This window comes from Pteronotus mesoamericanus, unplaced genomic scaffold (assembly GCF_021234165.1).
Source record: "Pteronotus mesoamericanus isolate MK-2021 breed Mesoamerican mustached bat unplaced genomic scaffold, CSHL_Meso_final scaffold_85, whole genome shotgun sequence".
Lineage (NCBI taxonomy): Eukaryota > Metazoa > Chordata > Mammalia > Chiroptera > Mormoopidae > Pteronotus > Pteronotus mesoamericanus.
In genome coordinates this window covers 74,464,409-74,487,504 of record NW_026555329.1, presented here as the reverse complement: position 1 = coordinate 74,487,504, position 23,096 = coordinate 74,464,409, and the positions used below count along the sequence as shown (strand labels likewise).

At 40.6% G+C, this 23,096-nt stretch overlaps 1 protein-coding gene across 2 annotated transcripts in view; it reads left to right on the top strand.

Moving 5' to 3' along the window:
- Positions 1-307: 307 nt before the first annotated feature.
- The window catches only part of MRPS33 (mitochondrial ribosomal protein S33), a 71,683-nt gene continuing 48,894 nt past the window's right edge, over positions 308-23,096 (top strand). Inside the window, exons 1-3 of one of the 2 annotated variants that reach the window (XR_008528325.1) lie at positions 308-378; positions 4,604-4,845; positions 7,983-10,184. Coding sequence is in view for 1 of the 2 variants with exons in the window: in XM_054563990.1 (XP_054419965.1) it covers positions 4,631-4,845; positions 7,983-8,088 (321 nt within the window). In the remaining variant the exon portion in view is untranslated. Of the gene's footprint in view, positions 379-4,603; positions 4,846-7,982; positions 10,759-23,096 lie in introns of those variants that run through there. The other variant, XM_054563990.1, reaches the window with a different exon arrangement.

Below are 23,096 nucleotides of genomic sequence, written 5' to 3'. Positions count from 1 at the left end.
ACACCCAAAAAGAGTTAGAAGGAAAAAAAAAGTGCGTTTTATCCTCCACAAGGCGCACTCACAACCACTGCTTCAGAGGTTTGTGGCGCCATTTCCAACAAAATACAGTTAGCGAACCCGGCAAGGCCTTATAGGAAAGTGAGTCTTTCTCCCGAACCACCATCTCCTTGGTCCTACTCACAGCGTGAGGCGCCAACCTCACTGCGCAGGCGCCATGTCTGGCGCTAGCCGCTCTGGGTCTTCCGGTAGGGATCCCCTCTAGCCCCCAAGCTGTCGTTTCCTCTACTGCTCTCCGCTGCTGTTACTGGCGAGGCTTGGGGTTGGGGGCGGGCCTTCCGGCAAGCAAAAGGGCGCATGGGGGAGGAAGGTCACCACTAGGTAAGGCTGGCTGTGTCTTCTGTGGGGGTCTGTAGTGAGGTAGGGGCGGTGACTGTCGAGGTCCTGCAGGGGTGCACAACCTTGTAGGGTCGCCAAGAACAGAACGAGTCCCATTAGTAAACAGCTTGGAGGTTTCGCCGATATGATACGATCAACTTGGCCTTTTCGTGCGTAAATTGAATATTCCCAACGGGACGCTAGCAAAGTTTCCTCTCTGCGCAGTTACTGTCTCCCTGTTTAGCAACTCTCAAGGCTCAGTTTCCCTGTTCACCGGATGGCTTTTTGCACTGTAGCTTTGTATGGTGCATGCAGATTAATTTTGTTACCGGTTTAAGACAAATATAATAAAGTGATCATTTTAAAAATAATTCTCTAAATACCCTGCCGATTCATTGTCAGTTGACTTGCCACTAATCCTTCCATCACAGGCAGGCGCGATCCAGTCACTTGAGGGATTTGGGAATGTTCCTGTTGAACCGAATAAAGCAGATACATATTCAGAGCCATTCATGTCTCTATACGACTCAGTAAATAATCGGTACTGGGCTTTAAAAATAGTAAAGTGTTACGTTTAGACTGTTGTCCTGTGAAACACGTGTGCACAGTGTGCCTGAGTTCCTTGAGGCCTGGTGATTATTAGGGCAGGCGCTGTGCCATAGCTTTACACGACAGCCTCACAGTGCAGGAGGCAGTGTAACTGTCCTCATGTACTGAATGAGAAAGCGAAGGCAAAGAATGTGGTACTACCACTGTAAACCCCACATGGCCATTAAAGAGCAGAGGCAAGATTCCAACCAGATTTTCAGCCCCAAAGCCGGTGCATTCCTCTAACCGCTGGTTGTGGAGAAAGGAGAAAGCTCTCTCTCCAGCAGGATTCACACACACATAAACTCGCATTTCAGCATACATTATTAAAGTGCCACGGCGTTCACCACGCTGGATATCCAGGTTAAAAACTCCTGCACTTTTCAAAGAAAAAAAAGGCAAAGCTAATCCAAAGCCAATATTGAAATAAATAATAAGCCTGACCTTTTAAGTGCCTCAGACCTATCAGAAAGATCAAAGAAACTCGACCTTTTATGCCAAGGTGAAAACATGGGAATTTTCTTGTGTGGGCTTAACATGTTTCAGTAATTTGTTTTTGGTTAGCATTTTCAACTCCAGTTAATTTTTCTTCATGATACTGTTTTCTTTAGTTCACATTTAAAGAAAAGTGATTTAATTGTACCCATTAGAATGGCTTCATATGAACAAAAGTCTAATTGACATGTTAATTATTTGCCTTTTAATTTCATGCCTTTAACAGGGGCATCATATTTTTTTAAATGAAATTTAAAGACTCTATAAAGAGGCCCACCAGGGTCCTGAAAAGTCCTAAGGCTTTCAAATTTTTTTTTTAACTTTAAAGCCAGTAAAAAAAAAGTGGCTATTTGCCAGTCTTAGAACCAATATTTATGGACAGCAGAACTTCTTAGCTGTTTTTAGCCTTTATTTAAAAAAAAAATCAAGTTCCTATGCTGTTCTGAATCATTCACATGTGTGCTATGTAGAAGGAGCCTACAAAGCAGTAATTGGTAATTATTATAAGCATTTTCAATTTCCTTCTACTTAGCAAGTGGTTCTTGGTAACTAGTGTATTGCCTTTGTCCATCAAAAAAGTTTTAGGACTTGGATTTTGTGATATAACCATGATCCAATGGGTTCTAATGAGACCTTATGATTTATAAGCTGTGTCTCACTAATTTGCTACATTCTAAAGTGGGCATGGATGTAACTCAGCACCCTGTGATGGCTTCAGTGACCACTGTCCTAGTACGTCCCCTCCTCCTTGCTATCTGTCAAGTTATCAAGCTGATGGTTCCCCCGCCTGTTTCTCTGGCTGTCTGTCTTTGTAAGTGAGGATATATCCCAGAGAGGTACAGGTATAACTTCATAGAATGTGTATCTTTTTTGGCATAATTAAATGTGTACATAAATACATGTGTCTGGATGGAACATATGAGCGCCAATTTACAACAGGTTTAGATTTTCTTTTTTAAAGGTGAATGCCATTTACTGGGTGCCACTGCCTTATTTCTCTCAATATCCTGCAAGCTTTGTTTTCCTAAAAGGAAATTCAGATTTAGAGAGAATAGGTTCAGCTAATGGTTCCTAGGCCACCTTACAGATAACTGATTGTGAAAATACCATGCAATTGCAACAAAAATCTATTCTGATGCCGTAACAGTAATTAAACAAAACAAAGTAAAGTTGATTAAGAAACAGTTTGGCTTTTTCATCTGATGTTTGGAAAAACATAACTTTAAAGGTGGGAAGCAGAGAAAAAATAAAGCATTCAAAGAAACTTTGTATCTCTGAAGGCAACTTCTGGACATTTGCAAGGACTTCAGAGGTTTAAAGCACTGATTTGTTAACTATTTTCTATTTATACATTAAACCAGCAATTTTCAACCTTTTTCATCTCATAACACAACATAAACTAATTACTACAATTCTGTGGCACACCAAAAAAATACATTGTTGCCAATCAGTCAAAAATAGGTATAATTTTGATTCATTCAAACAGGATGGTTATTGTTATGTTGGCTGTTGTCATCTTATTTGTTGGTCTGAAGGAAAAGAGGTCATTGCCCCTGACTAATGGGGCAATGTGTTGCATGTTTTAAACATTCTGCGGCACACCAGCTGAAAATCACTGCATTAAACAATTGATGACTTTTTTCCTCATTGATGAAAATATAACCCTATCACCATCCACATAACGGAGAACATGTCGGAAAAGAAGTGAATGTGGGAACTGGACACACCGAATGGAAAAGGGAAAAAGAAAGAGCAAGACTTGCACAGAACCAGGTTTTAGGGGTGGGAGAAAGGCAAGGGATCTTGAATCTGACAGTTCTCCCCTTGCTGGCCTTCAGGTGGCACTATTGGCCCAAGATTGCTTGGTTGGTTTCTGAATGGCACATGGTCTGAGACAGACAATTCAGAAGTTGGTTTGAGGCCAGCCTCTGTTCTTTGAATGGATCTAGACATGGACTTGAAATATTCCTTAATTAAAACACTGGTTCTGTTGTTTTTTTTTCTTGCATGAGCTATTTTGAAATTTACTTGGCATCATTCCTGTTAAGGAGGGTTTTCTGTATATTTCTTCCACTGGTTTTTCAAGATACGTTTATGACTTTTTGTTTGGAGATCCACTTCTTTTCATCTCAACTGAACTTCCCCCCAGGATGGTCTCTTAGCAAAGATTCTCACCTCACTATGTACAAAAATGTCATGTAACATAGCATATTCCACCAGTACTTACCCCTGTGTCTTAACTGGAATGGAATAAGATAGTTATTCCACCAGCAATACTCTTCATTCTTCTGTATAACCTATATAGTTTTTTATGTATATTAGCTGTAATTTCTGTATATTACAGAAATCATTTATATACCTATTTTGACATTATTTGCCTCTGAAGAAAAAGTTACTGTTTTCAGATAATAAGAACTTAGATAGTTTGCATTAAAGCAGAGTATATAAGATGGAAGATAAGACAAGTAACATCACAGTTCATAAGTGCCCTCTATTCAGGAATAAAATGAATCTTTTGAGCTCTTCATTTTATTTCCATAAGACTACTGTCTCTGTTTGTTTTTCCCAAATGGCTCTCAGTCTCTAGGCAGAATTCAGTCCAGCAACCTAGAGGCTAAATGACCTCATCACTCATTAGCAGTTCTCAGCCATCTGGAGCCCTTGAGGAGCTCAGTGTTCAAAGGGCCGATAATAAAGACAACAGCATAATTATTTCCCTGCCATGATTAAACCTTTAGATGGCAAGCAGTCAGCATGTTTATTCTGCGGACTGCTTAGGTAGGTGTTTTCTGTAGGTATAATAGTGCTGGGGTAGGAAAAACGTGTTTCTCTGCCCTTATCTAGCCTCCAAATAGGTAAACTGACTATCGGTAAATAACCTATTGAATCACAAAATAGTTCATTGTAAAAAGGGCAGTAGAGCAAGGAGCAATAGTATGTGAACACCAAATGTAAAAATTGCAAATATAAAACATGCAAAGGAAACAGCCACTTGTACTGCGGATATTTCTCAACTCCAAGACATGTCCTGCCAGCAACATGGACGGATTCGCTTGTGACTTGCTACACTTTCATTTTCTAAAGTGTTCATTGGGTAATCTGGGTATTTCTTACACTAACCTTTTTGTCTTCTCATTTTCTGTAGGGACTCCTGCTCTTTGCTGCCCCAGCAATGTCTTCACTCTCAGAATATGCCTTGCGCATGTCTCGTCTGAGTGCCCGGCTATTTGGTGAAGTTGCCAGGCCTACTGATTCCAAATCCATGAAAGTGGTGAAACTGTTTAGTGAGCAGCCTTTAGCCAAGAGGAAGGAGACTTATGACTGGTACCCAAATCACAACACTTATTTTGCACTCATGGGGATACTGCGTTTTTATGGCCTCTATAGGTAATGACAAAAACAAACAAAAAAAAACAAAGAGCAACCTATAAGAAATTTTTGTAGTAGATCAGAAGAAGGGGAAAAAATTGTCTTTCTATCTTTATAGTTTTGTGGATCTTATAGTAGTGCCCAGGTAGTTCAAAAGGTACAGTTTGCGGGGGAAAGGCTTTCAAAATATCAATAATGGGCATACCAAAGATAAAAGGTAACATTCACTTATTGGAAGACCTTTTAATTATATCTATAACGTGACTTAACATTGACTAGATACTGAGCTACACAGAGATGTATTTAATTAGTCATTAACAGCACTCTAGGCAGATGCAGAGGAAACTGGTATAACCACTAAGCAAGTTCCTGTGGATCAGATGAAGAGAGACCCTGCCCTGTGGGTGATTTGCCTCCTTTCTTTCGTGCTGGCAATTTTGTTGGAGCTCTTACTGTCTTCCACCCTCTGGGCATTTTTAGTTGGCACCCTTTTTGATATACTGACATGGTCTAAGTAAGCTGTAGTTCACCATTAAGAGTAATATGTAATAGATACTAGATTAGAATAATGTGTAATAGAGTAATAGGTTCTTTCCACCATGCATTTATTTCTATGTTTGAGTACATATAGGAAATGGGAGCTTAGGAGTATATACGACTCTGGAAAAAAATAGATCAAATAATTAGATGATCACTTTGTTTAAAAAAAGTCTTAACAAACTAATACATGCTCATTACAAAAGAATTCAAACAGTGCATAATTGTATAAAGTTAAAATGCCTACTTTTTAAAATTTAACGTGTTTTCGTTGGACTTAGGGCAACAAAACAAAAATTAGTTTGGGACTGTTCACTCCAATATAATAAAATTATTAGTTCATTCCAGATAGCTAAAGATCAGTCCATTCATTTATCCAACAGATACTTTTTTAAGTACCTGCCATGTATGGGCACTTACTATGGGCACAGGGGAGTAAACAAAATAGAATAGATTTCCTTAGTTAATATATTATTAGAGGTTATAATCCATGACATATTTTGAATTTCTGGAATTGCTTTTGGGGTAGTTTCCCTTGCCACTACTCTGAACTTAGGGGATAAAAATTAATTTTATTATGAACCAAAAGAAAATATCACTGGAAGGCAGATTTCTTAAGAAGAAAATTATAACCCATAACAAAATCACATTCAGCTATTTTAATGTACCTGTTTGCTGCCATTCTCTATTTGTTTTTGGGGGGGGAAGCCTTGATTATCTTTGGGGACAAGGAAAAGACACTTTAGTGATCCATGGAAAAGCAAAATTATTTTCATTTATTTAGCTATGGCAAACGGTACCTTGAAAGCAAGGCCTGCTGTGTTGTCAGGCAGGATGAAACTAGACAACCTCCAGTAAAGAAAATATTACTCCAAGACCTGCCAGGGGAGGGAAGCACAGGTGCTTAAATACTGTGGCCCACTCAGTCCAGCAGGTCCTTGGGCCATTTCATCAACGGAGACAAGATCCCTGCCTTTGAAGCTTGCTTTCTGGCGGGGGGTATATGGAAATGGGGGAAGAGAATGTGGAAGAGGGGGGAAACCTAGTAAATAAGTAAATTATGTGGTATATTACAAAGTTGGATATCCACAGGAAGAAAAATAGTAGAGCCGGCTAGGCAGGATCAAGGGTGCCGACAAACACTCGGTGGGCAGGGAGTGGTCAGGTCACAGTATTAAACAGGACTGTCAAGCTCGCCTCATTGCGAAGATGAAGGTGGTGAGTGAGCCCAGTGGAACCTGGGGAAGAGCTTTCAAGGCAGAGGTGAGAGCAGAGCAAAGGCCCAGAGGCAGGCATGTACCTGGCATATCCCAGGAGCAGAACGGACCAAGGGCTGAGTGGTTGGACTCCAGACAGATCACGCCAGGCTCTGGGGGCCGTGGGAGGACTCTGACTTTTGCTCTGGGTGAAATGGGGAGCCGTTTGCAGGGTTGTAGACAGAGAGGCAGCATGATGTGACTTACATTTTGGAAGAGCCACTCTGGCTGCTCTTTGAGAATAGATTATTTGGGGCAGTCACAGCTAATCCCAAAAATGTCTGCTGTACCCCCCATGTCCATGGACTGAAACAGCGTACCCTGTAAAACCACTATTTTAGAACAGCCTAGGGAGTTAAAAATTGGCCAGCAAACCCAACTATCACATCTAATTCACATGCCATTATTTTCCACACTTTACAGATGAAGAGACGAAGATTCAGAGAGGGAAGGTCACTTATCCGAGGTCACACAGCTACTAAATGCTGGAGCTGTGATTTGAACTCAGGTTAAAATGGGTTCCAGAGCTTACATATTTAAATCTCAGTGGGTTGAGTGCCGGCCTGCAAACCGAAGGGTCACCGGTGCAATTCCCAGTCAGGGCACATGCCTGGGTTGCAGGCCAGGTCCCCAGGAGAGGATGCTCGAGAGGCAACCACACATTGATGTTTCTCTTCCCTCTCTTTCTCGCTCCCTTCCCCTCTTAAAAATAAAAATAATCTTTTAAAAAATAAATAAATATATATCACAGTATTCTTTAGGTATAGAATGATCTTAGAATGCAGACACTTTTACACTGTAAGCAGGTTTCATCCTATACCCCAACACGTGTCCAAGTAGTCCTGGCTGCCTTGATCCCCGGAGTACCTGTCTTTTCATTTGGCTTCCATCTGCCCTTCCCCTGCGGCCCTTTGGTGTGAATTCTCTGCTGCCATTAAGGCAGCTGCCACCACACCATACCCCTTGTAGTAGGTGCTAATTCCGGGGGCTTTGGGGGTCTCCATGCAGCTACTAAAGTTTTGACCCACTTTCTGCTCCTCTCAGTGTTTCATCTTAGTGTTATAGAGAACTTTGGGATCAATAGTAGTGTCATATCATAGTTACATAGGTTTACATGACTGGCCTAGGAATTAACTATTTGTGACGTGGTTTCTGTGAGGGGGAACTGTGACTTAGAAATAAACTTTAGAATACAGTACATCTGTGTGTTGGGGACTCCCTGTCCTTTCTGCTCACCAAACTGAGCATATGCTTTGTAGGAATCAAGGATTAATTACCAGAACCCCCTAAGGGAACAGTGCTAGATTGGTGTACTTTTCCAATCTGTAAAAATACTGGCTTATTTTTTCTATCTCCCTTCAGAGATGAGCATCAGGACTTCAAGGATGAACAGTTGCGTCTGAAGAAGCTTCGTGGAAAGGGGAAACCAAGGAAAGGAGAAGGGAAAAGAGCGGCAAAAAAGAAATAATGTTGGTTAATGCAAAGGGAAAACTTCTTCCTCAGCAACTGAGAGCAGGAGAAAGAGTATTTATCATCTTTCCCCACATGGGAGGAGCGTAAGCTTCCCAGGCTGAAGAGTATTTGGAGGAACACAATCATCTCCGTGCTGACGTCTGATCCAGTTAAATTGTGACTGGTTTCTTGAACACATTCTATTTCTGCAAATTATTGTGGCCTTGGTTTTGTAACCCAAGGTTTGCCTCATTCATTCCCTAAGAAAAGAATGTATAAATTATTGTTGAATGGCGTGTTCTGGTGAGGGTGGGACACTGGGGGACGTGGAAGGGAAACATTAAGTAAGCACCCTGTCATCTCGTTACTCCCTCTTGCTTCCCCACGTAACCAGCCCTGAAGTCTTGCGTCTCTGGCTGTTCGGCTGCCATCTCCACCACCAAGCTCACAGACTTTGTGCCTCTCCACCTACTCCTTTGGGAATATCTAGTAAGATAGATCAGTGGGAGAAAAGGCTGTCCCCTGGTAAGAGAATATTGAATATCTGCTGTAACCAAGGTACTGGGACCCTGGTAATACAATGATTAGCAAGAGAAAGAGTCCTTACCTGGTAGGACTTTCAGTACCTTGGGAGAGGCTACTATTAGCTAATTACATAAATACAATTGTATTAAGTGCTACAGAGGAAAAATCCAGACTTCCAGGAGAGGGTAGATGGAATGATCCAGAGATAGCATGAGGTCCATACCTCAGTAGGGAATTTAAAGGCCTCCCTGAAGAGAGATTTCAGCGGGCTCTGAAGGATGAATAAGAGGCAGAAGAAAAATGATGGGGAAAGTGAGGCACAGAGAACACCTGCATGGGTGTCCAACCTTTTGGCCTCTCTGGGCCACACGAAGAAAAGTTGTCATGGGCCACATGTTAAATACATTGCAACAAGTAATCACAAAAATATCTCACAGTGTTTTAAGTACATTTATGATTTTGTGTTGGACTGCATTCACAGCCATCCTGAGTCATGTGGGCCACAACTTCGACACCTCTGAGCCTAAGGTAAGAACAAGTCCTGTTCAAAGAATTGAAAAAAGACCACTAACTAGTACTGGTTGGTCATAAGGAAACAGAGGCCAAATCACAAAGGACTTTTTGCAAGTTCTGTGAAAAAACTTGGACTTAACTGGAGATCAGAGTGTGTGAGGAGGTGGTGTTTCTCTGAGACAGACGACGTGTATACATTGAGTAGCTGGCTGCTCATTTTACTGTATTCTTACAAGGAGCTTCTGGTGAGGCCCTGAGGGCTTCTCTGATGGTTTTCCTAAGAGCGGCTAAGAGTAGCACTGTCTAGTAAATTCTTTTTTTAATTGTGGTGAAAAACAAAATTGACCCTTTTAACCAGTTAACCTGTTTCTACCTCTGTGGAGAAGACAGCACAGTGCACAGGCAAGAGTATGTATGGCAGCTACGATTTTTCTTTATTTTCTTTCCCTGCAACTTCAGAAGTATTGGCAATAACTTCCCTGTGAATAATTCCTAAACCAGTAAGGATCCCACTACATATATTTAGATAAATGATACTTTCAAAAGATACATAATCCAGATGGTATGGCCCAGGCCTATATTATAGTTGGTAAAAATAAAAACTATAAAAATTGGATGATTTGTATCTGATAGATGTGAATTCCAGCAGAAGGCTGAGAATCCATTTAGAACTCTTTCCTGATCGCCTGCCACATGCCTGATACATGCTAGCTGTGGAAGACAGAGCTGAACAGACTTAGTCTGTAAAATTATGTGAATGAGCATGTGCACATTGTAAAATATTGACAACATCTCAGGGATTTGCTCAGGAAAGTGCAGACGCACCTTGGCCGGTGCATCTGAGCCTGCTGGGTGGGTGACTGCCCCAGGACGTAGGGCTGAGAAACAGATTTGCAGCCTGAACCCGGTGCAGAACATCCCAGTGGGTGTTCTAATTTATGTCCTCTCCGACGTTTAGAGAAGACCCAAATTACTAGAACTTAAGAGAATTAACCTGTTACTTTAAAGAGAGTAACTATATTAGTCCTGGCTAGTGTAGCTCAGTGGATTGAGCACCGGCCTGCAAACCATAAGGTCACGGTTCGATGCCTGGTCAGGGCACATGCCTGGGTTGCAAGCCAGGTCCCTGGTAGAGGGTGTGCAAGAGGCAGCGAATCAATGTATCTCTTCCCTCCATTCCCCTCTGTCTAAAACTAAATAAAATCTTTAAAACAAAAAGAGACAGTAACTATATTAGATACCAACAGCCAGCCTGAGTCAGAAAACAAAGAATTGGTGGTCGAGTCCCTGATGGACCCAGAACCTGCAAGGAGCCTTCACACTGTTTCATAGGAGGCTTGCAGACAACTGCACAGTAGATCGGTGTGCCACTGCTCCCTGCTCCACACCGGAAACTAAGGTGTGCTTCCATGAGCTGTACCTAAAGCCAACCGACAACAGTGTGACTCAAAACAGCCTGTGCTGAACACGTAGAAGGTAAGATGAGTTAATGTCACACCATGGAAGCAACATGTTTCAGGACACCAGTGACCAAGAGCTAAGGCAAGGACTAACTTGCAATAGGGCGGGGTGTGGTTGGGGAGACCTTTAACTGTAGGCATAGGCTAGTCAGATTTCATTGAATTTCTCTTGTCAAGACCAAGACTATTTTCCCTCTAATGTTTGATATTTTGTGTGCATGGAGGATTTTCCTCTTAATTTCAATGGCATAATAAAGAGACTGGCCTTTGGATTCAAAAGTCATGAGTGTGTAACATAGTTCTACTGGCTGTGTGACCTTATGTCACTTGTCTTCTCTGAACCTCTTTTTGCCTCAGTAAAATCCTGATAACATTTCACTGGATTAATGAAATACTAACATGTTTGTGAAAAGGACTATGTAAATTGTAAAAAGGTTAATCCAATATTTTTATGTAGTTACTTGCATAACTAGAAAGAGTTGATTATGCCTTACTAGCAGATTTTTCCAAGGCAGGGTTGACAAATACCTGCTAAAAATACAAAGTGCTCTACATTTACATGCAGCATGATAAGTTCAGGAAGAAGCAGCTGGGAGATGAATTTTATTATTTGTGTAGTCACAACTGCCAGAAACTCATTTTTTAAAAAGCACCATGCAGTCCTGGCCAGGAATCTCAGTTGATTAAAGCATCGTCCCATACACCAAGGTCACAGGTTTGATCCCCAGTGAGAGCACATACAGGAAGCAGCCAATGACTGCATAAATAAGTGGAACAAGAAACCAACATTTCTCTCCCTCTCTCTCAAATCAATTTTTAAAAATTAGTAGAAAGTATCATGCATACACACAAACATACCTTGGAGATACTGCAAGTTCCGTTCCAGACCATCGCAATACATGGCGATAAAGCGAGCCAATCTTTCTGCTGGTGAACAGTCTTGCCTTTAGTTGTACGAAACACATCTGTGACATGCAGTCAGGCAAAGCACAATAAAACAAGGGGTGCCTCGGGGCGGGGGCATATAACACACACACTGATTGATTTATGAAGCACCTTCCATGAAAGCGTAAGTCAAGATTTGTAATTCCGTCCTCTTGCCTTTTTTCTCTTTTCTCACACATTTCCCAAAAACCTAAGTGCCTGCTTTTAAAGATTTAGAGGCAGGAACAAACTTCAAGAGCAACTGACAGAAAGTTCTTTTAACCTGCCAGCCTTGTCTTTGTGGCCCTTTTTCTTAAGTTCTTGTATAAGTTCAAAGAAAGCATTTTTTTAAAATGAGATAGAATTAGTAAAACAAATAGTAATGTACTCAAGAAGACTTAGATAAAACAACCAACCAATAAAATCCTGGATACTGAGATAACTGGAAAACCACTAAAATATTTAGGCTGAACTTAAAACAGCAAAATGTTTCCTAAATGGCATAAAGGTAGCAAAATAGAGAGGGGTCATGAAACTAGTGAGAGGACTGGCCAAAGGAACTACCCAAGTGCAATTTTCTTAACAGGAGGCCTGGCAATGTAAGTTCATATTAAAGTAGAAACTAGAGTTCAACCAATGTACATTCTAAGGCCATCTTCATTCTACTTAAGGAAACGTTTTCTGAGGCAAAAGACAGATTCATTTATGCAGAGCTTTCTGTGTACACTGCAGAAAACATGAACTCTTCCGTACCGACAGCCTACACTGGTGCTCAGTATGGAATATCCCAAAAAGAGCTACAAAACTACTGATTGAACCATTGAATTTAAAGTAAAAACATCATTCCAAACAAATGGAAAGTCTCAGAGAAGACACATTTTGAATCTAACAGCCTGAGTATATCTAGTATGAGAAATGACCAGTACATTCAGTATCAAAAAAGTTAAATATAAATTCTTAAGAAGTTAGAGAAAGGAGAGATCAATGTGATTTGAATAATCAGAAATGACTTCATAAGCAGTGAAAGCAAAGAATGTAAGTAACGTCAACATTGTTGGAGCACTCACCACATGCTGGACATCGGGCTTTGTAGGACTTATTTTATATATCCCTTGCATGATAAGTATCCCCATTTTACAGATGAGAAAACTGAGGCTTAGATTGTGCGTCCAAGATCACACAGCTCTAAGCATCTAGACTGAGGTTTAAATCCAAGCCACCTGACTTTGAAGTCTGTACTGCCAATCACCACACTGTTATAGGCAGAATCCTCCCAAGCAGAGAGAAAGGGTTACAGCAAATAGCAGGTGCGTATACAAGTACCTACAAATAACAATGGAAACTCTGGTTCATGACAGCAATAATGGGCATAGTGGAACAACCTCAGAGCCATAACCAGAAGGCACCAATGCAGGGCCCTCAAGCCCCCAGTGTCCTTTCATGACCTGACGATGTAACACCGATCTCTAAGTCTGAGGATTATGACAACAATAACTACCATTGGTCTAGTGCTTTTCCATTTGCGAGGCACTACACTTAACTTTTCCTGTAAGTCGTATCACTTAATTCCTACCACAGCCCTATGAGGTATTATTGCCCTCATTTTGCACATGACCTTGAGTTTAGCACTCTGGTTCTCAGCTCTGGCTGCGCATTAGAGTCGCCTGGGGGAGGTTAGAAGAGCCCTGTTTAGGGTCCCACTCCAGAGCAATTCAGAGTTGGGGCGGAAAGGAGAAATAGCGTAGGCATTGGTGTTTTTGAAAAGCTCCTGAGGTTGCTCTACTGGGCAATCAGGGTTAAGAACCATTGCTTTACAGCAGTATTTCTCAAACTTCAGTTAGTACATAGCAGTGCCATCTGAAGGGCTTAAACCACCAGCCCCACCACCAGAGTTTCTCACTCAGTACCCTCTGGTGCGGCCCTGCTGTATTTGTAATAGTGATGACCATGTGTTGCTGATGCTGCTGGCCTGGAAACCACACTTTGAAAACTATGAGTTTAAAGTCACTTGGGCTGGCAAATTATTGTGGCCCCTATCTCGCTAGTGAAATTCCCCAGCCACCCTGGAGCCTTTTGCCAACACTGAAGGAGCAAATTTTTAGAACCTGACAGCAGAAAAACAAGGTATCACGCATATGGAGAAAGTTTTAGTTAATATGAAAGATTAAATATTATAAAAGAAGTTTGAATTATCCCATATATATGAATGGGGAGAGTACATATTATTAATACGTTATTTACATTTAATTTATAATATGTATAATTTCTACCAAAATTTAAATAGACATTTTCAAAGTTTGACAAAATGATTCAAATGTTCAAAATCCACTTGGAAGAAAAAAAATAGAAGAAAACACAAAAGAAATTCTGACAAGGAACAATGTGAGGGCCCATATCAGATTTTGAAACATATCCTTTAAACGGTTTTTAAGAATACTGATATTGGTGCAAGAATAAATCATTGGGAAAAAGACATAACCCAGAAATAGTTTCTATAATGTATAAGAGTTAATATATAATAGTGGATGCTTCATGAATTAGTTAATAAATGGTGTTACAACAATTAGTTGGCAGTTGTGGTGGGGAGCAATTTAGGTCACTGCACCATGCACCAAATAAACTTTGATGGGTCAGTAACTAAAGATCAGGGGAAAACTTTTTAAAATAGAAACTCTAAGAGAACAGAACTAAATCATTAGCTCAACTTGGAGAGAAGGTTATTTCTCTAACTTCAAAGTAATAAAGGAAGTCCCAAGGAAAAGGCAAGCAGATTAAAACAGGTTCTTAAGAAAATGATACCAAAAAAAATTTATGGCAAACTAGACAAATAAATAGGATCATTTTAAAGTCCTTTTAAATAGGATCATTTTAAAGTGTAAGAGAGCTCATACTATTTTATAAGACAAAAATCAAGTAACAATAGAAAAGGGTAAATGATATAAATAGGCCATACATGAAAGAGCAACTACAGGTAGTAAACGAATACATGGGATGCACACTCCAGCCGCAGGGCCTTTATACGTTTGCTTCTGAACACACTTTTCCCAGACATCCCTCCTGACACTTAAACTCACTTTTGGGGTCTTGGTTCAAATGTCACCTTCTCAAGAAGGCTTTCTCGGACCACCCTATTACAAGTTACAAATGTAATTCACGAATTCACCCCTTCTTCTGCTTTATTTTTCTCCATAGCAATTTTCACTGCCTGGCATGCTATAGTTTTTTGGTTTTTTATTTTCTTCCCTCTGTGAGAATCTAACTTTGTGTGGACAGGAATTTTACTCACTGCTATATCCTCAGTGCCTAGATCAGTACCTAATTCATAGCATCACGAAATTTTTGTTTGAATTAATGAAATACCCTGATTCACTTGTAATTGGAAAATAAGTACATGCTTGTCACTATATTAGAAAAGAAAAAACTAGAGAAAGGGAGAAAGGAAGGGATATTTAAAAGAAAGGAAGAGAAAGATAAATGAATGATAGTTCATTTGGATTGACAATGTGATTTAGTAAACTGGGAAATGGCTTCCAGGATTTTGTGACAGTAGAGTAAAAAACTGGAGAATAAGGTCCAGTGGGTTCTGTATGGATGAAACAGACATATCTGTAGAGTTTGAGGGCAGAAGTGGGAGGAAGAAGAGATCATACATGTCAGAAAAGACCACTGTTAGGGAACAAAAGGTTTTTGATTTTCTGTCTTTTTGGTATGAGGCTACATTTTACCTATTTTGGTAGTAAATATGGGCAGGAATTGCTAGCTACCAAACATGAGCATGAACTTAAGCTCCAAGTTCTGGGCCCTTTGGTCAGTAGGGGGTGCTGACCCAGAATGAAGCCAGACTGGTGACCAGCCCCACCAGGGCAACTGGCCTGACAGGTGGTGTATCCTGAAGGCATGGGCAACGACCAGGTCACTCCAGCCACAACTTGACAGGTCAGCCAGGAACCAGTTAGAGAGGACAGAGTGCACATCTCACAAACGGATGCAGGAAACCAGCAGCACCATGAACCCTGAGAGATAAGAGCCACACCGGCTGTCAGTGTGAGCAGGGAGCCCCCAGGTGAACAGGGGCCCTGCTGCTGCCAATTACCAAAACCAGGAGGGCTGCAGTGCTCACACTTATTCTGTTCACAAGTAGATAAGCTCTTGCTGAAAAATAAAGCTAAGGTGGCAAAGTCACTAGCACGTGAAAACCAAAAGTGGATATAACACATTGAGGTTTAAGTAAAGGGAAAATAAAGATTAACTCACAAATTCAATGTACACAAAATCTTTTAGAAATACATCTGCTAAGCAAAACTTGGGGTTCGTTGATTCTGTGTTTTCTTTGGATCTCTTCCCTTTGTTTAGTTTCTGCTCTAGCTCTTCATGGAAGACCAGAGGGAGTAAAAACAAGACTTTGTTTGCCAGTGGCACAGCACCTACACTTGTCCATCAGTGCGGCTCCGTGAAGGCAGCCCCACTCGGAGAGCGGCCTCCTGCATCAGAATCATCACCAGGGCTTCCTTGAGGCAGCAGGCTGGGCTGCTGCCCCGGCATTAGCGTTCCTAACAACGCTCCCCACCCCCGGGTTTTAATATGCGCTCTAAAGTATGAGAATCGCCGTCTTAGGAATTCTGGTGGAAGCAAAATTGAAAGAGATAAACCCTGATTCCAAGATATATACTTGGTGACCCACAAAACGCAGGCGTCCAGATGACCTTGTACTTGGGAATATACAAAGGGTCTTAAATCAGCTTTAAATTGTGATGTCCTGATCATCAATCTCCTCCAGCCTCTGATTTTATAATACTCTCCCAAAAGCTTAGATGTCTGTCTGGTTTTATTCTTAGTGAGTCCTTAGCATTAATAATTGCTTATCATTCCAGTATATCTCATCTTTGCAGTGGTCTTTGTGGGGGCACATTCAAGGATGCAGAGGTAGTAAGGGGATCCCACTCCCTGGGTACTCAATTCCAGCCATGTGGTCTGCTCCAGAACGTCCGTGCAGGTTGTGAACTTCATCATAGAAAGGAAGGCATCACCAGGATTATTTTTCTTGTGAAAAATAATCACCTGATCTTTCCTCCCCTTCATTATTAGTCTTATGAAGCCTCTCCACTGCATTTCACAACCAGCATAAATAGCAGGGAAGATGAAAGTGCAGAAAAGCTCGTGATCTCATTTGGAGATCACAGCCTGTCTTTAGTGCCACAGGCGGGCCCCTGTTCTGTTTCCACATCGCCAAGTGATGCCAGCTCCCCAAGGAGGGCTGGGCGACTGGGTGACGCACGGAAAATAGGAAGAAAAAAAAATCAGTCCAGATGATCTGCTTGACTGTGACCACAAAAACATGGTTTATTGTCCAACGTTCTGCAAAGAACTATTACTTCTATGATTTTAAAAAAAGGTTATCTTCTAGAAAGAACATTGTCATGAATTCAAAACAGCATCCCAACTGATGTAGCTCCTTCTCACTAAAAATTAAACACCTGAGAAGCATCATAAAAACTCTAAAAGGGTGCTTTGGGTTATGCTTTTCTAATTGTTGTTATTCTGCAGAAGCCCCAGTCAATTTAAAACTGAGCAAGTCTCCTACCTGCTGCTTTCCTCCACACCTCCCCCACAGACCCACACTACAGAGTTCACGGCTGCCCTGCAGCCTTGATCTGCCAGGACTGACTGGGCCTGCCCGAAACTTCCCCTGACCTTTCCTGGTGTGCTGGCTCCCATGTCGTCTGAACAGGTGACCCGCAGGACAGGTTACCCTCAATTTACACCCCTGGCTGGTTCAGGTACAACACAGAACCTCTTTCTGAAATGCCAGGCTCAGAAAGAGAGGTTTCTAATAGTGTTACTAATTTGCTGCCAACAAAAGACAATTTTGTGCTCTCATTTTGCTCCTAGGTTACACTAACTGCCAGGCTCTGCTGAAGGAGACAGCAGTTTAGAGTTTGAACCTGGATCTGCATGTTAATAAGATACCTAGATGGTTTAAACGTACATGAAAGTGGAAAAAAACTGGCATAGATTTGTATTAACCTTCAGTGTCCTAGGTATACCAGGGACCCAAATTCAGCCTTTCCTCATGCAATTCATTATTCTCTCTGCCTGGAAATGCTTCCCATCATGGCTGAGCAACCTGGCGAACTCCTACTCGTCCTTCAAGGCCCAGCCCAAAGTTCACATCCCCATCGAAACTGTCCTGATACCCTGAGTCAGAACTAATCATTTCCTCTTCTGTGTTCCTTTGATACTTTAGATCTATGTCCAGTATACAGCAATATCACAGTCTTCATACAATATTATATACATTCACATGTCTGTGTTTCCCACAAGAATATGAATTATTTAAGGGCAAAAAGCATGTCTTATTCATCTTGTTCCCTAGCACTTGGAACAAAGCTCTTTAAATGAAAACTCCTTTTGATCTTTCCTTCCATTGTTTTTGATTCATGTAATGGTAAACCTTACGCCATCCAAAGGTTTTCACGTTGTAACTTTCTATCCTTTAAAAACTATTCATACATCTTTAATATGCTAATTTACAGTAATGATTCAAAAACCTTTCCATTTTCCTGGTAACAATCTCAAAACCTTCATTTCTTTGGCATAACTCTTTCTGTCTCCTTTCCTTTCCACATGCCCCTTTTCCACAATATTACTTTTCTGTTGCTGATAAAAAGCCAGCTTGTAGAACAGATATTTTCAGGGGGAAGGCAGGTGATGTAATAAAAGGAATTGATGTATTTATTCATTTATTTTATGCCTGTTTTGATACCTCTAATATTTTCTTAGAGATACATAATTGGTATTACTGATTCAACTGAGAGTAAAAGGCAAGAAAACAGTAAAGAGAGAAAAATAAAGTAGAAGTAGTGATCCAAAAGTCACAATAATTAATAGCTGTATTCTTAAGACAAACACACCAGAAAACATGCTTAATTATGAGGCACTTAGAGAACTGGCATAAACTCCCTGAACAATGAACTCTTGAAAGACTCTATGTAGTCATGTACCAGCCTGAAGGAGATAACACACAGCCTGAGATGTTCATGGGCAATAGACAAGAGGCCATTATCACTGCTCTGTGCTAATTGTGGTCCACAACACTCATCCAAATGGCCCACAGCGTGGTCTCAGCCATTGTTCACATTTATTCTGAATGTATGGTTCTGGCAGTGATCATTGAAAGATGCTATTACGCTATTTAGGTGAACTACTTTCTAAAGGGGCCCTTGCAATATTTATTAAGAGGTTAAATATGAATATCCTTTGACTAACGAATTCCATATGTCCATAGCATAGAAATACAGACACAAAACTGTACATTGCAGTGCTTATAGAAAATTAGGAAATTTCAGATGACATGGGAGCAAGCACATGTTCATCAATAGAAAAATTATTAAATAAATTGTACTACACCCATATCTTGGATGTTATAAAGTAGTTTTTAAAAAGAGATATATGTACACATACTGACATGGAAAGACATCAATGATATGGCATTAAAAAAAACCAAGTAGCAGAACATTCTGTTATAGTATTATAGTATGAACCTACTTAAACACTGTGTGTGGGAGCATATACACAGTCACAGATATACACATATATTTGTATATGCATAGGAAATGTTGTTTACTGTGAGAAAAAAATTAAAAGAAGAATAAGAAATCACTTTCCTTTTTATAGCATATACATTTTCACATTGCTCGAATTTTTTAGCTTTTAATTTTTTTTAATCCTCACCCTAGGATATGTTTATTGGTTTTAGAGAAAGGGGAAGGGAAATTCTCGACTTCTAGCCAAGATGGAGGCATAGGTAGATATGCTTTACCTCCTTGCACAACCAAAAGAAGGACAACAACCAGTTTAAAAACAAAAAATAACCAGAACTGCCAGAAAATTGAACTGTATGGAAGTCCAACAAGCAAGGAGCTAAGGAAGAAACATTCCTCCATACTGGTAGGAGGAGTAGAAACAGGCAGCTGGTGCAGAGAGGATGCGCAGCAAAGCAGCAGCTGGTGGACTGGGCAGTCCCACATTTGCATGTGGATAAACCAGGAGGAACAGCTAGGGGTGAGACAGACTGTACAACCCAGGGTTCCAGTGAGGGAAAAGAAAGCCTCGAAACCCCTGGAGGTAAAAACCTGTGGGGGTTGTGGTGGCAGGAGAAACTCCCGGCCTCACAGGGGAGTCCACTGGAGAGACCCATGGGGTCCTAGTATGTACACAAGCCTACCCACCTACAAATCAGCACCAGAAGGGCCCAGTTTGCTTGTGGATAGCGAGGGAAGAGGCTGAGAGCCAAGCAAGCATCGTTGTTTCCTCTCAGACCCCTCCCCCACACACAGTGTCACAACTCAGCAACTGACCTGCATTGCCCAGCCCTGGCAAATACCTAAGGCTCTGCCCCTCCCAATGTCACAGGCGTGCTAAGACAAAGAAATATGGCCCAAATGAAAGAACAGGTCAAAGTAAGCTCCAAAAATAGAACTAAGCAATGAACAGATAGCCAACCTATCAGATGCACAGTTCAAAACACTTGTAATCAGGATGCTGGTTAACTATGGCCACAAAATGGAGGAAAAAGTAAAGGCTACCAAAGTGAAATAAAGAAAAAATTACAGGGAACCAACAGTAAAGGGAGGGGAAACTGGGACTCAAATCAGTGATTTGGAGCAGAAGGAAGAGAAAAACATTCGACCAGAAGAGAATAAAGAAACAAGAATTCAAAAAAAAATAAGGAGAGGCTTAGGAACCCCTGGGACAGCTTTAAACATTACAACATCTGAATCATAGGGGTGCCAGAAGGAGAAGAGGAAGAGCAAGAAATTGAAAGCTTATTTGAAAAGATAATGAAGGAGAACTTCCCCAATATCCCAATCTGGCAAAGGAAATGGACTTCCAGGAGATCCAGGAAGCTCAGAGTGTCCCAAAGAAGTTGGACCCAAGGAAGCACACACCAATGCTCATCATAATGAAATTACCCAAGATTAAAGATAAGGGGAGAATCTTAAAAGCAACAAGAGAAAAGGAGACAGTTACCTACAAAGAAGTGCCCATAAGACTATCAGTTGATTTCTCAAAAGAAACCATGCAGGCAAGAAGGGGCTGGAAAGAAGCATTCAAAGTCAGGAAAGACAAGGACCTACTTCGAAGATTACTCTATCCAGCAAAGCTATCATTTAGGACGGAAGGGCAGATAAAGTGCTTCCCAGATAAGGTCAAGTTAAAGGCGTTCATCATCATCAAGCTCTTATTATATGAAATGTTAAAGGGACTTATCTAAGAAAAAGAAGATCAAAAACTACAAACAATAAAAATGACAACAAACTCACAACTATCAACAACTGAACCTAAAAAAAAAAAAAAGAAGGAGGAGGAGGGGAGAAAGAAACATAGATGTGAGAGAGAAACATCAATTGGTTTCCTCCTATATGTGCCCTGACAGAAGACCAAAACTGCAAACTGGGTATGTGCCCTGACTGGGAATTGAACCCGAAAACTTCAGGTGTATGGGACGACACTCCAACCAACTGAGCCATCCAGCCAGGAATTGGCTTTTAATTTTGAAAAATTTCAGACTTACGTTAAGCAGCAAAAATAATGCAAAGAATTACTATATAACATCTGCTCAGATTCCCCAAATGTTAACGTTACCACATTTGTTTTATCTTTCTACTTTTCCTTCTCTCTCTCTCTCTCTCTCTCTGTTAAAACTGAGAGTAAGTTGCAGACATGATTCCCCTTTACTTCTAAACACTACTGCATGTATTTTCTAAAACAAAAAATTTCATTTCATAACTACGGTACAGTTACCAAAATCAGGTTAATCAAGAAACTAACATTGATAAAATGTTATTAGTTAATCTACAAAGAATGAATTTATTTATTGTCCCAGTGATGACTTTGGGACATAGAAAAAGAAAATCCAAGGTAATGAATTGCATTCCGTTGTCATGTTTCTTGAGTCTCCATTCATTACAAACAATGCCTCCGTCTTTCCTTGATTCTCCCGAACTTGGTATTTCAGATGAACACACACAGTCCAGGTGTTCTGAAGAATGTTCCTCAGTTTTGTCTGCTGTTTTCTCCTGATTTAAGTCAGGTTATCATTTTGAGCAGAAATATCACATAATTGGTGTGTGCTCTTGTTCATGCTCCACATCAGAAGGCACACGATGGCATATTACGAGTGATACACGACTTCGAATACCAGATGAAAGTGATGTCTCCCAGATTTCTCCACTGTTAATTTCCTTTGCATTGCTAATGTTCTAATTCCATCATTCCTCCCACATCAATTAGTTGGGATTTTATTATCAAAGAAAACTCTTCCTTTTCCCCATTTATTCATTCTTTCATTCCTTCATATTAGTATTAACTCATGGATTCTTTACCATCATTGTTTATTTTGATGCTCCAATTTTCCCACATTTGACCAGTGGGAGCCCCTTTGAGCTGACTCCTATGTCCTTTTGACACGTGCCCTCGTTCTTCAAGCACTTTTTTACTCTCTGCCACAAAGATATTCCATGCTCGTCTTGCACTCTTCAAGCCCCAGCCTTGGAACCAGACACTTCTCTGAAGAGATGCGGTCTTTTTTAATGAAGAATGGCATCTAGAAACCAAGATCTGGGAGTTAGGTGCTCACTGTTACTGGATGTCACTGCTTTTAGGACCTCTCAGCTGACAAAGCTAGTAAACACTTACATATATGCATTCACATACCCTCCATACACATACATAAATCTATTTCCATAGACCTCACTGCTGGGAATATCTATATAAATGTTTTTAATACCATAAATCCATACGCATATCTCTAATTCCAGTGTTGCTCGTTCTATTTCAGTCTTCCCTATCCATTTGTAACTCACATCTTCAGCAGTGTGGGGAGACTGAGCTCCTATGAACTACAATTATTTACTTTGTTGTTGAATCCTAGGATATACAAAAAGGAGCTTGAGAATCATTGCTTAAATTTTTTACAGTAAGAATTTATGACTTCTGCATTCATTTAAAATGAATGAATAAAGTAGACCTGTTCCTGAAAGTATTGATTGGTACACCCTCAACACACTCCTTCTTTGAGTACTTTCTTTCTCACACAAGGCAACTAGATAAAAACCCTTAAAAACGTGGTGTCCATTTGATCCTCATTTTACTTCCTGGATTTTAGCCTAAGGGGGTAGTGATCTGTATCTGCAAACATTTAGCTACAAGGATGACCATCACATCATTGTTTATGATAACAATAACTCAGCAACTACCTAAATGTCCAACAATGGGTAATTTATTAAATAAAATATTGCCATGTAACAGAATATGCAAAGGCGGTACATTGGTTAAGAACGCATTCTAAAGCCAAGCAGACTAGATCTGAACTCCAGCTCTACCAATTATTACATGTGGCATTGGGAAATTTCCTTCCCTTCTATGTGCTTCAGTTTCCTGTGTGTAACACGAAGATAATAGGGGTACCTTCCTCACTGGGCAGCTGTGAAGATTAAATTTAATATATGTAAACCACATGGAACTGTGCCTTGCATACAGTATGTACAATGTAAGTTTTAGTTGTTATTATTAATAGTGTTATCTCACCAATAAAAATGAT